This window comes from Boleophthalmus pectinirostris, unplaced genomic scaffold (assembly GCF_026225935.1).
Source record: "Boleophthalmus pectinirostris isolate CB_2022bp ecotype Guang Dong unplaced genomic scaffold, ASM2622593v1 HiC_scaffold_13, whole genome shotgun sequence".
NCBI classification, from domain to species: domain Eukaryota; kingdom Metazoa; phylum Chordata; class Actinopteri; order Gobiiformes; family Gobiidae; genus Boleophthalmus; species Boleophthalmus pectinirostris.
This window is the reverse complement of record NW_026571036.1, coordinates 9645283-9659566: the sequence shown is the minus strand read 5'-3', so window position 1 is coordinate 9659566 and position 14284 is coordinate 9645283. Positions and strand designations below refer to the sequence as shown.

The 14284-nt window shown below is 41.5% G+C and overlaps 1 protein-coding gene across 2 annotated transcripts; it reads left to right on the top strand.

Annotated features, from left to right (window-relative positions):
* Nucleotides 1–1708: 1708 nt before the first annotated feature.
* On the top strand, nt 1709–12670 carry rbm25b (RNA binding motif protein 25b). Of its 2 annotated transcripts, none has more exons than XM_055149819.1 (16): nt 1709–1847; nt 2282–2373; nt 2459–2667; nt 2746–2803; nt 2931–3091; nt 3349–3531; nt 3740–3823; nt 5970–6235; nt 7626–7743; nt 7824–7913; nt 7988–8061; nt 8585–8735; nt 9219–9663; nt 10265–10560; nt 11795–11893; nt 11977–12670. In XM_055149819.1, exons 2-16 carry the CDS (start codon nt 2295–2297, stop codon nt 12115–12117), a joined length of 2454 nt encoding a protein of 817 aa, XP_055005794.1. In that variant the 5' UTR covers nt 1709–1847; nt 2282–2294; the 3' UTR covers nt 12118–12670. The 2 variants fall into 2 exon arrangements, with proteins under 2 accessions (XP_055005794.1, XP_020784967.1); XM_020929308.2 differs by having other exon boundaries at nt 10262–10560.
* Nucleotides 12671–14284: the final 1614 nt, after the last annotated feature.

Genomic DNA, 14284 nt, shown 5'->3' with positions numbered 1-14284 from the left:
AATAGATGTTTTATGATTTGAGGGTTACATCATGGCCATTGTACAGTTTTAAATTTACAGGATAAATGAGATTTTTATTTTCCAAGTCGGTTTTCATCCCATTTCAAACCTTTGATAACACCTTTCCACTTTTTGTATTGCACTTTTTTAAAATTTGCATGTTTGAGAATTTTATGGCAGGTCCTGTACCATCCTTGTTTCATTCATGTTTGGAAAGTGATCATTTAATTCCCACAAATGTACCGTTCATTTCATATAATTCAGAGTTATTGCTTTCCAGTTCATTGACCCAAGCTTGGTGTACATTTGTAAACCTTTTCATTGCAATTTGTTATGTCTGAAAAACACATTTTCCCCCGTGGTTTGACACCTTGTGATAAATTACACAAATGTACCGTTCATTTCATACAATTCTGAGTCATTGTTTTCCAGTTCATTGACCCAAGCTTGGTGTACATTTGTAAACCTTTTCATTGCAGTTTGTTACATTTGAAAAACACATTTTCCCCCGCAGTTTCACACCTTGTGATAAATGACATTTTCACACATCGAAATACCGGGAGATTTTATTTGAGACACGGTTTGGTTTTGTTTCATGAATTTCGTTTGTGGTATAATTTCCTTCATTATACGGACAAAACCTTTTGCATTTGTTTTGAAAAAAGGCCTTTCTGTACGTTCCCTTTTACCAGAGTTTCCTTTTATAATCCACCTTTTTCAGTGAGCCATCATTTAAAACACATCCACAGCGTGAAATAAATTTCCTTTCAACAAAAGCATCATTATCATTTGAAATTCATCACATTATTGATTTATTTCTTTCAATCCACATTGCACATTGAATACACGTTAATCGGAGCGCGGAGTAAATACGCACCAGCAGCAGCTTCATTCATCCAACATTTACAAACAAACAGTGATTTTTTATTGCAATAATGATTCCGTATCCACAAACAAGACTTACCTGAACTCGTGAGACTCACCTTGACTCCTCCGTGCTGTTTGTCGTGCTGATGGTGATCCGGGCCCCGCTGCAGTTTTGGCGCGTTTTTCAGAATTGCGCGGGACCTGCGCCGATCGCTCCACACCGCCTTTAATTTCTTTGTTGCTAAAAACGTTGCGCTGCCGTGAGTGGAGCTTCCTCTGACATAAAGCAACGTTTGAAGTGGCTTTAGTGAAGCTGTCAGCAAAGAAAACGAGTTGGCTCAACTCCCCGGGGCCAGGTCCTCTGGTGAGGTGCCTTACCTGTGCAGGTGAGCGCCATTTTTAAAAGAACCCAGCATACCTCTGTGCTCACGTGACCACGCCCACCTGGCGAGAATTACCATGACAACTATCCCAAGGTATCTCCTCCATGGATTGACCGATTATCCATCCATCCGTCTATCTATCTATCTATCTATCTATCTATCTATCTATGTAGTGTGTTTCCCGTAGCACTTTATAGTTAAAGCGACAAGTATCTCGTAATTACGAGATAATCCCCCCTCCCCTCCCCCCTCCAGATTTTTTTTTTTCACTGACTACAATGCGCTTTCGTAATTTATTTATTTATTTATGTATTATTATTATTATTATTATTATTATTATTATTATTATTATTGTTTTATTTTATTTTATTTATTTATTTTTTTTCATTTATTTATTTATTTATTTATTTAGACTCTCGTCGGGAAGCGCCTTGAAAACAAAACAAGCGCTCCTCGGCCTGTGCGTACTGCGCCTGCGCCGTCTTCCCGTAGGCCCGTGACTAACCATAGTGCTATTCGAACATTCAGGCATTTGAAACATTTGATATTTAAGTTTTTCTAGCGAATTTTGTCCCTTCAAACATATCCTGGGACTGGGTGAGCCATTTTCTCCTCATGTGACTTACTTCAGGAGACCAGAACAGAGCGTGTGGTTAGTTTTCGTGCGTTAGTTAGCCACCAACAGCCTGAGCTAGTTAGCCTAACCGCGTTTAGCCGTGCCGGGTGACAGTAGCGTGCTTTGTTATGTCACTTTAGGCATTATTTCTGCTTTATGTTAATTGTACGTTTATTTTAATGCACTGTAAACGGTGTCTCTTGGTCTTAAAATTGCATATGAACCCACAGAAACACGTCAGCCCGCCAATAATTAAGCTTGGATTAGAAAAGATTGCTTACTTGTAGTTGAATAAGCGACTGTTTTAGTTTGAGGAAGTTTATCAGTGAATTAAATGTACACTGCTTTTATGCATATGTGTTTGTAGTACAGTGGAGCATCTGTAAACTAACTCTGTTTTGTGATCCATCCTCAGTGTCGGACCCAGCATGTCTTTCCCCCCTCATCTGAACCGGCCGCTCCTGCCGCCTCCCGGGATGCCCCCTCAGTACGCCGGCTTCCCCTCAGGTAACACTCTTATCAGCATGACTCATTCATACCAGCTCCTGTGCCGTGTATATATCTTGAAAACCTCCCGTTGTTTTTCTGTTAGGAGCTCCAATGATCCCCGTTCACATGGGCATCATGACCTCCACCCCAGTGATGGTGTCTTCCGTTCCGGTGGTCAGTAAACCTCCCATGCCCAAGAAGGATATCCAAGCTGTGAGAGCCAAAGATGAAGACAGCGGCCCCACCACCACAGTGTTTGTGGGCAACATCTCAGAGAAGGCCTCAGACATGCTCATCAGGCAGCTACTCGCAGTAAGACATGGGAGACGGGGGACCTTGTAAAATGTTAATTTTTATTTACACGGTCTTCCTTTTTTTTTTTTTTTTAAGAAATGTGGGATTGTCCTGAGCTGGAAAAGAGTACAGGGGGCTTCTGGCAAACTTCAAGGTCAGTATAATCTTGTTGTGTGTTATTACTGAAAACCCCCTAAAATGGTGACATAACCAGCATATGTGTTATTTATTTTCAGACATTTGATGCAATAATATTAATCCTTGATCCTGTTTTCTTTCAGCCTTTGGTTTCTGCGAATACAAGGAGCCAGAGTCCACACTCCGAGCGCTGCGGCTGTTACACGATCTCCAGGTTGGAGACAAAAATCTGCTGGTCAAAGTGGATGCGAAGACAAAAGCTCAGCTTGATGAGTGGAAGGCAAAAAAGAAAATGAAGAATGGGGTATGATCATAAAAAGGTTTTTGTATTTATTTATACAATTCAAGCTTCTTGGCAAATGACTAAATGTATTGTGTTCCCACAGAGTATAGGTATATTGTTAAAGCATGAGACCACTGCAAAGAAAGCAGCGCTCTAAAAATAATATTTATATTACTGATGAGATATATAGTCAGCATTTAAAAGCATTAAAAACGCTGTCAATGGAAATGTTTTTAGTTGTTGCTAATGATTGAAATTGATGGCATAACTTTGTGTAGAAAGAGAAGCCGGAAGGGGGAGGCGATGAAGAAGAGGAGATCGATGATGAAACTAAACAGAAAGACCAAATAGTGAAAGGTGCCATTGACGGCCTCATGCGAGAATACGCCGCTGAGCTCAATGCACGATCACTGGACGATGACTCACAGCGGCGAAAACGCAAAAAGGAGAAAAAAGAAGAGGTATGGGACTTCAACTTGTACTTCCTAATGTGTTGGGCCCAATCCCTGTGTCTTTCTGAATTTAAAAGGCCTCAGAGGGGGCCACAGTTTAACCACAGTTTAACACGCTCCAGATTAAAGAGTGTGCAGAGTTTGCAGCTGTTACCAAATATGCTGATACAGCATATACATTGTAGACTGACCTTGATTTATTTGTTTTTTTGTTCAGGATGACATCACCACAATCGATATGGAGGAAGACAAGAGAGACCTCATTTCCAGAGAAATTAGTAAATTTCGTGACACGCACAAGGTAAATGGGCCTATTTGATCCTATTGTTACAGGTATTTTGGAAAGCAGCTCCTCACATAGTTCAGTTTTTAGAGTTACATTATATATTTAGCATAAGCTACCACCTTATTTGCCAAATGAACGGCTATGAAGCTCATAAATAAACCAAATAGTAAACATTAATACATGTTTGTTGAGTGTTTAGGCGTTACAAATAGCCGAGTTGTAGCTAGTTGTGACACATTGAATAAATCAAATAAACTTAGTATTCAAGCATTTTAGTGTGACTATTGTAAATGCATTCTTCATTCATCTCACACAAATGCATGGAGACAATGTTAAGTTACTTAAAGCTAATCTATTCATTAAACCCCACCATTATGATAGTGATCATATGGTGACTAAAGCAAGATGAATCTCAGAGCTTTGGAAAAAGTTGCCAGGATAGGATGTAAGTATCAGACTTTATTTTCTCTACATATTTGGGGCGCCCCCCTCTGGAGGACTTGCACAGGGGCAGCTGCAGAGCACAATTTTCATTGCTCCAAAAATATACAAGATTTATATTCCAGTGTACCATTTTGAATTGAATGTCACAGTGTTAATCATCTTTTTCTTTTTACGTGTTGAAAGCAGAAGACGGCCAACCTGTGTTAGTCCTCTGTAAGAGAATGGTTTGTCTTTAGTGCTCAAACACTTGTCAATAACCACTGCAGTGACTTGGCTGCAGTTCTGATGTTTAGAGTCGGGGGGGCGCTCTTTCCACAGCAGTCTGTGATCTGAAGACTGTGAGGTGAGTGTTCTGTCTCTGCTGCTGTGCTCTGTCTCTGTCTGTTTGTTCGTTCTCACTGGAGGCTCCATCACAGGCACATTAAACCATCACACGACTTTGATAAGTTGCCCATTTAGTTTGGTTTTGCATCTTTAAACATGTTTCTTTTACATTTCCACCACAGACAAAGTATAAATGGAACATTGGACAAGGCTTTGGGATGGTCTCAGAGTAAGGCTCATTCTCATGATGTAATCCATCAACAAAATTAATCAGCATAGTGTTGTAAAGTAAATGTGCACAACCATCTGAGCTGTGGCAAATTAAACAAAAAATAAAACAATTTTTTTCTGAACTGGAAAAGGAAAAAACAAAACAAAACAATCACGTTGAGCCATAACAGAACTTAGCAGACAGTTTAGTCTAAATAATTCTTGTAGGAAGTAGAACAGTCAGTAAGCAGAAGGCGTGTGCAGTTGCCGGTAAGTAAAGATCAGCAAACTGTTTTTACAACACTTTTTTTTTTCAAATGCAAATCACACCATTTCAACTTGTCATTGTCTCTGTTCATTCTCCTTCATCCTTTTCTCTTGTCATCACAAGGCTTTTATGTTGTAGTCCTTGTACTAAAATGTATTTACTTTTGTGAACCACACATTTGACTTTTGAAGTCTACAGTATATGAGCCTTGTGTCTGAGTTTTGGTGTGTGTGTGTGAACATAAAGCCATGATGATCCTGAAGACGCCAGTGTGTGGGTAAGACAGTTTCTCCCATTTCAATTACCTTTGCAGAAATAATGTGACATTATTTCCTGTTTCTATAGCTGTGTATCCAATGCTTGTCAAATGAACCAAGGCTGTAATCTGATTTCCACTGTAATGCTTTGTTGATATGATGAGTAAGTCAGACTCCCATAACGTTTCTCCCTTGTATACCATGTGACCTGCTTTCCTCCCAGGCCTAACTAAAAAGGCTTGTAGGGGCAGCGAAGGCCTGAGTCCGTAGTTCAACACCTGTAAGTCTCAACCAGTTCAACCAAGACTGACGCCTGTGTTTGATTGTTTTTGTTCTTGTACTCAAAGGAGCAAAGAAAATGCAATGTGTTTCACAACACAATTTTTTCTTAAACAACATGTTTCACAGATTCATTAAGTGGTTTCCAGTTGAACATTTGCTAAATGCATACACTTTTACATTTAGAAACCTAAAATGACACTGTTCCACCTTAGCTTTTGTGAGATCAGTTTAGAGTAGCCATATATTTCCAGTTCTAGGGCAGCTGTAGTGTCCACATCTTATCTGGAAACCACTTGACTTGTGCAGTGTAGCTGCAATGTCACCTCCAAACCCCCGTGTGGCACCGGCTGAAACCCACCTGTGTTTTGTTCTGCAGAAACTGGAGGAGGAGAAAGACAAGCGTGAAAAAGAGCGGCTGGAGTTTGAACGCGAGCGAAGAGAAAGAGAGAAGGAGCGCGAGCGAGAGAGGGAGCGACGCGACCGAGAGAGAGAGAAGGAGAGGGAACGGGAGAGAGAGAGGGAGCGGGAGAGGGAACGAGAAAGGGAGAGAGACAGAGACAAGGAGCGGCGCACCCGAGAAAGGGAGAGAGAGAGAGACTGGTCCCGCAGCCGAGACAGAAGTACGGAGCGCAGCAGGTCCAGGTCAGTGTCTGTATCTCTGTCTGTGTGTCTGTCACAGTCAGAGTAGTATTTATCTGTGACCACTGAATTGCATCTGCCAGTGTGTTTATTTCCACAGTGCTGCCAGTATGCACTTATTGAACAATATTGAGAAATACGTTAGTTTGATGTAAAATTAAGACCTTCAGCCTCTTTTCCACTGGCTTGATGCCACTTTGGAGTGGGTCTGTTTGATGCAGCTTTCTCCAGCTCATTTGTGTTTCCATGGCCCGAGCACGACTCTGGGTCCAAGGACAGGACTCTGCTCCATGAGACACTGACACCCAAACCCAGACTCACCCAAACATAACTCATGATTTCTTAAAAAATAAACACTAATTTGTTTCTGAATTATACTTTTAATCATAAGGCTGATCTCAGCGATTGACAAAAAGATGATTAGTTTGTGGCACTGTGAGAAAAGACCAAGCATGAACACAAAACTACTTTCATTCATTTGATACTTGCATTCACTTCTCTTAAGGCCAACGCACACCAAAGTGCTGCGTCAACCCCACGCATCAACACACACACTGAATGTCACGGCTCTTAAAAAGGCTTTAACACCGGGTCTTTCCCTGCTGTTGCTGCAGCTCTAGTTGTTCCTCTCAGACTTTACAGCGCTCCTTTTGTCACCCACAGAGCAGAGTCATGTCTGTTTTCACCTCACAAATACAAAACGCATGTGTTTTCAGACGCAGTGCCACGTCCCAATTCAATAAACCCGTCAAAGGATCCCAGTGTGCGTTGGCCTTTAGCCTCTATGCTGTGTCTTAATGTGTCTTTATGTAATGAAGTGGATTTAGCTCATAGAGAAGATGAATTATGCACTGGAAATATGATATTTTCTGTATATTTACGCGAGGGCTGTGCATCCATAAATAGGAAACGGCTCAACGTATATAGTTGCCATAACTGGAAATACAGTGGTTTATTATCCACACTGCGCTGGCCTTTTTTTGGAGCGAGTACCAGGACCTGCTTCAGACCCCTCAAACAGGACAGTTCAGTTCACTTTAGACAGTGGAGACACTTTTGACCCATAAGTAAACCAGTGGATATGAAGCTATAGCAATTATGGGTCTTTGTGCTTACCTGGCTACGACTGTGACCAACTAACAGTTAACATGTATACATCCCTAATGGCAATGAAGAATCTAAAATAATTTAAGAAGAGACTGTGTTTTTTGAAGAAGAAACGGATACGGCCTTACAAATTCAAAATGAGCATTCATAAACGCTGACCCTCATGAGAGTAAACCGTTGTATTTGCGCAGTAATTAAGAAGGTCTTCTTCACTCTTCATTGTCATCGTTTCATGGTTTCACGTACTAAATAAATCATTTTATCAGAGCTGAAATTGTGTTGACAGAGAGGTGAGTAGAGACCGTGAGCGAGAGAAGAAGCGTGACCCTGAGGATGAAGAGGAGGCGTACGAGCGACGGAAACTAGAGAGGAAGCTCCGCGACAAGGAGGCAGCTTATCAAGAGGTCTGCATTCTGAATACATTCATACAAATTAACAATAGAGAAGAATAGAAATGATTAATCTTTTGCTTTTTTTACTTAAGCGGCTAAAAAACTGGGAACTGAGGGAGAGGAAGAAGGCCCGGGACTACGCCAAAGAGACTGAGAGGGAGGATGAACGCAAGCGAGAAATGGCAAGACAAAACCGCATATATTTACGGTATTTAAGAACAAATACTGAATATCTAAATTGTGTTTACTTGCTTAGGTCAAAGAAGGCAAGCGCTTGAAAGAGTTCCTTGAAGACTATGACGACGACAGAGATGACCCAAAGTATTATAGGTAAACACAAACACTTTGATTCATTTACTCAACTTAAAAAAACTAAAACTGTACCACAAATTTCAACCTCCGTATTTATTTTTCAACAAGTTAAGGGCTCTGTACCAGATTTATTTCTATGTATTTGAGTAAAACGTGTCTTGTCCCAGCACAGATGTGAATATGTAAAGCATATTATAAGCATTTTACTGTTTGAGAATCAGGAAGTGCGCAGGTAGCATGCTAGAGAGTTGTGGAAAGCGGTCATAAACTCATTGTTGTCAATAATTACGGAGCTCGGAATGTAAAAGGCAAGTGAGGAATAACTTTGGACTACTGCAAATTGTTTAAAATGAACTTGTCCTGTTTTTAAGACAGTAAAAATCCTGCACAGCATCTTTAATTGTTCATATGTTTTCAATGTAATATCTAGATTTTTCATAAGCGTTTTTAAATAGACCAGAATTACACACACTTGAACACTGCAGCTCCTATTGTACCTATTGTCCTGACCCTCTCCTGTAATCCCCCGTGCGGCCTGTAGGGGCAGTGCACTGCAGAAACGCCTCCGAGACCGAGAGAAGGAGATGGAGGCGGACGAGCGAGACAGGAAGAGAGAGAAGGAGGAGCTGGAGGAGATCAGACAGAGGCTTTTGGACGAGGGACACCCGGACCCCGACGCGGAGCTCAGGAGGGTGAGCGTGTGGGGGGAGAGGAGGGAGGGACACGGGAGAGAGGAGGAGGAGGAGGAGGGGAGACCAGAGGAGAATTTGAAGGTCATTATGAAGTCTGTCCCACTGCATCTCATCACCACTGACCACCTGCCTTTGTCTGGACTCAAGTAAGGGGAGCGGCTTAACACAAGGGAGTCTGCAGCTTTTGATGTGCAGTAAGAAGGACCAGGTTAGATTTAGAAACAGCTGCAAGAATAGATAAAGTGTGCTTTGACTGCATTTCAGGCTGCTTGTAATTTTAAATCGACATACTTCATTTCTTAAGTTTTATTTATTAAAACTTACTTTCTGTTATGTAACCAAAATTCTTACACCAACAATGAGCTTTTTGCTGGTAAATGTCAATAGAAAATGCTTTATTCTACATTTTACCATAAGACTTTATGATGTACAAGTCTAAACTGAATTATAGGAGCATCATTTGAGCACGTTTGTTTTCTGCAGATGGAGGAGGAAGAGGAGGAGCGCCTGAGGCAGCCTCCTCTAATCCAGGAGCCTGAGCCCGAGGAAGAGCGCGAACATCACAGACCGTCCCGGGACCACAGGGACCACAGAGAGAACAGAGAGCACAGAGAGCACAGGGAGAGCAGGCCAGAGCTGGACAGAGGAGAGCCCCACCCACGGCCTCCCTCAGACGACGAGGTGGAGGAAGGAGAGGACGATGACCACAGCCACGAGGAAATCCCAGACGTGAAACCCCCCTCCCTCAAACCCACCATGAGACCCATCACAGCGGCGCCCTCCGTGTCCTCCGCCAGCGGCAATGTGTCACCCAACACCCCGGGAGACGAGTCACCCTGCGGGATCATCATCCCTCACGAGAACTCTCCACCTGATGCCCTCCCACAGGAGGAGCACCGGCCCAAGATCGGACTGAGCCTCAAACTGGGTCAGTGTCTGTGGAGGGGAACAGGGAGGGTGCTGGTTAGATCCCTGCTGCTGCCTTTGGGCACAGACATGTTTGCGCTGGATTTCATTCTAGAGTCTAGATTTTGATATCCAGCCCTGGTGATGACAGGAGCTGCTCTGAGCCATGTTCAGGCTTTCGATTTGGACAAAATATCTAAAATTAAAAATCCACAGATGTTAAACCTGGGCACTGACATTCATACTATCATTGTCCTGCAACACACCTGTAAGTGTGCACCCTGTCAAAGAAAACTTTTGAAAAGCCTATACAATATTATACACTATACAGGAGCTCTGCAGGTAGAGAAACAGAAGGTTGGTAGTTTGATCCCAGCTCCCTGCACACTGTTATGTCCACAACCACACAGACTAATTTCTTAATTATGAATGGCTACAACTCTGACTGCACTGTAGTTTACACCACAGTGTTGAGGAATACAAGGTAAACTGACTCTTCCACATAGTTATAATAAATAAGAATAATATAAGTGACATAATCCATATAGAGTGTGTGAGGGTTTTTACTGTCACCATTGCTGGAAGTAACTTGACATTGTTTTGGTCCATTATGTCTCCAGCAGGCTCCACGGGCAGCCCCAGCCAGCCTAATGCAGCCAAGAGGAAGAAGCTCCCGGTGGACAGTGTGTTTGGGAAGTTCGACGACGAGGAGGCTGATGAGCTTCCCCGGAAGAGGAAACTGGTGCCTCTGGACTACGATGACGACAAGAGTCTGGGCGTGGACGGAGCCGGTCTGTCCAGCATCAAGGGAGCCAACGCAGAGGAGAAACGCAAGCACATCAAGAGCCTCATCGAGAAGATCCCCACAGGGAAACCAGAGCTGTTCTCCTACCCTCTGGACTGGGCCATGGTCGACTCGGTGAGGCCACACACACTTAAAATACTCGTGTTAGTGAGGAAAAGGTAGAGAAAGTGTGTGTGTGTAAACATTGGACCAGCCTAGATGTGTGTCCCCCATTGACTTTGCATGTAAACCCCGATAGCAATGTCTGAAGGCGTCATAAATGGACTCTCTCTGATCTAAATAGTCACTGCCTAAACACCAGCACCTGCAGCTCAGTGAGGGAATTCTTGAAGTTCTGAGCTTTCACATGAGTCATGGCACTGGCAACCCAGGTTTAGTTGTGATTGTAGCACATTTTTAAACCAATGAGAGCACAGACTAGAGCAGAGGTCGCCAAACATTTTCCTCTGGGGAACTACTTTTACAAAACAAAAATGCCAGATAGTGCAGCAGATTAATTGCGTATTTCAAGAGCACTGTTCAAATTGGTATAAAAGCATGAAATTTGACATTCTCTCTAAGGGCCCTGTATGCTTGCGGGTAAAAACGACAAAATATTTTATCTGAAGTGCCTTTTGTTTAGACCGTGACAGAATTTTTGGGAGTTAAAGATGCGAAAATCTGAAACCACCCTCCAGATTGGAAAAATTGAATATGCGCTGCTGTAGTGTTTCCGTCTACACTGCCCAAGACGCAAAACTCTGGTCAGATATGCTCACGTCGCGTACACGTCACATACACAAACATGTCGGATAATTTCCAGCTCTAATAAACTTACAGAAGGCATCCCAATAAATGCACAGAATACGCAGAGATACTATTAGTAAACAGAGAAGGATCTGCAATCACCCCTGTCAAATTCTGGATGCACCAGTTCGTCTCAGGTGAGCCAGATGGCATGCATACCCAATCACATAAACTAAACGCGAAATAAAAAGCGAAGATGCGACACCACTGTTTTACCTTCTGTTCAGGCAGTCATCATATAAACGTAGCTTAAGGGTCACTTTTTGGGGTAAAGGTATTGGCTGCCCTATTTCTGTCAAATGCTCATTATGTTGATCTTTCAAACTGTGAACATCTGTGTCAATAGAATAATTTTAGAAGTAAAACCAACCATTGACATGTGCTAGCCTAGCACCAGCGACCTCTGCAAATACAGTAATGACAGTACCTTTTGAAAACATTAGATTAAAATATGACTTAAGTGTAGAATAGTCCATATTTTAGGTGAGGTCAGGCAGGTTCAGTGTAAATGATTTCTTGGCCGTGTTGACATTTCTAAGACGAATCCTTTTTGTTTGCTCAGACATTGATGGAGCGGCGCGTTCGACCTTGGATCAATAAGAAAATCATAGAGTACATTGGAGAGGAGGAGCCAACGTTAGTGGACTTTGTCTGTTCAAAGGTAACCCCCTCTGACCCTTTTTGTGTGTTTAATCTGTAGTTAAACGAGCTTGATTCAGCTGTTAACTCATTTTTTCTCGACAGGTAATGGCTCACAGCACACCACAGGGTATTCTAGACGACGTCGCCATGGTCCTCGACGAAGAGGCCGAAGTCTTTATTGTCAAAATGTGGAGACTGCTTATATACGAAACGGAAGCAAAGAAGATCGGACTCGTAAAATAAGTGTCACAGATGAAGATTCCGTTAAACGTTGTGTACAAAAGCGTAGCGTTATCACGTCAACAAAGTTTCATCTTCGGACATTTGCACACATCACTACTCTCTCATCTGCGGACTTAGAACCCAACTTCCTCATGTTCAGGTGCTCATTGTGCCGTGTGCATTTTGTTGTAAATAAAGTTTTTGTTGAATGTCGAGATGAGCTCTGGACGTATGGACACTACTGTACTGACCACGCACTGCAAAGTCACAGTTCAATCAATGTTAAGTTATTAAGTTGGCTCAAATGGTTTAGGCGCAACGACAAAACCAGTTCTTACTTTGTGATCTGAACAGACTATAAGCTTCATCTTGAGTTTTGTTTCACATTCCTAAGACGTGGAGGCTCTGGTACGTACAGGTACAGGTCCTCAGATCTCACCTTGAACTAGCAGGTGGTTTAAAATAGTCAGGAACACGTATAACCACTGAAGGAGAAATGAGCATACGGGAAAACATATGCTCTTTATTGTAACGGTGAATATTTGAATAAAAGTCAATTTTTATATTAAAGCAACTTTGGTTTTATTTAATTGGCAAATCAAAGCATCTAAATCAGTGTTTCCCAAACTTTTTTTCTGGGGACCCATAGTTTAAAAGTCTCAAACCTTCGCGACCCAAGTCAAGACATTATTCGTAAATCACAAAGGTGGATTTGACCGTTATTGAACAAAAATTAGGATATTTATTGTTGAGTAATACTAATTGTTCAGAGAGACACGATTAGTCAAGTTTTAAACAATGAAAAACCCTAACTTAACCAGCAGTAAAAGGATCCCTAAGTTGCCTGTTTGGACATTAAATTTAGCCCATTTCTTTTTCAACACTCAATTGAATCAGTAATATTGAAACATAGTCTAAACCTGCATGTTGCAAATCGTGACCCCCCCAAAAAAATCTCTTGCAACTCACCTGAGGATCGTGACTCAGTCTTTGGGAAATAATGATCTAAATTATATAATATTGCAACGTTATTTTATTTATAGTGCTAGGTATCATTAAAAAGTTGCCAATACGATACATACCTCGATACAGTGTGCTTTCGGGTCGATACGGAATATTTTCTAATCAGTTCGCTATGGTTCAATAAAAATGATGGCTGAATCATGACTGTGATACTAAAAGTCTTTGTGAAAAACTAATTTTACTAATCAAAACAGTGAAAATGTCAAATGTGTCGCATAAACAAGTTTCCTTCCTCTAAACCAGGGGTGTCCAAACTTTTTTCATCAAGGGCCACATATCTAAACACAAATGAAGCAGTGGGCCATAGACTAGAGCTCAGTACAGCGAATAACTGAAATATGTGCATGTTTAAACACGTTAGAATGAACCATCAGTCTTTATTGATGCTAAGATCCTTAAAACCACACACTAAATATTAAAAATTGGCTTTATCAAGGTAGATTTTCAAAAAACTTGCAGTAAAAAAGTTTATTTTTCATTGATGCAAGGCAATTTGGGCCAATTCACCTGGAAGCCTGAGGGCCAAGAAAAAATTGAGGGCCGCATTTGGCCCCTGGGCCATAGTTTGGACATGCCTGCTCTAAACGAACAACAAAACTTTAGAGTAACAAAATAATTTAGTAAAATATACCAAAAAATACTCTTGGCGATATATCGAAACTGTATCATCACATTAAACGATACAATATTTTGATATTTTTGCACACCCCTATTCATTAACATGCCTGAAATATAAGATTGAAAGGACTTCAGTGCTTTCATTTGGCAGTATTAGTATTTTATGTTTGTGCGATTATTCTACTGAACATTACTTTTTTTTTTTTTATCACCGTAAAGCAACCAAATATGATAAAAAAAACAAAGTTCTTACGTTGTGAAGTTAGTTAGTGAACATTGTTGCCATTGTTCCCAAGCTTAAGCGCAATATGTGTTTCTCAAATTGTAGGACGTTAAAGCTACCATTTGCTAGTCTGATTCATCAGCCGGTTTCACTTCATGGAAACCGTCTGACCTCGCAGCATTAGAATTAATTTGCTCGACAGTAAGCAGGCACTTTTTTTTATTTAACTAATCGCTATTTGGTTGTGACGTATGTAATGCGCCAATCCCGTAGGAAGAAGGGCAATAATGTCTTTCCCCTTGATAAAATTCCCCAAACATTCTC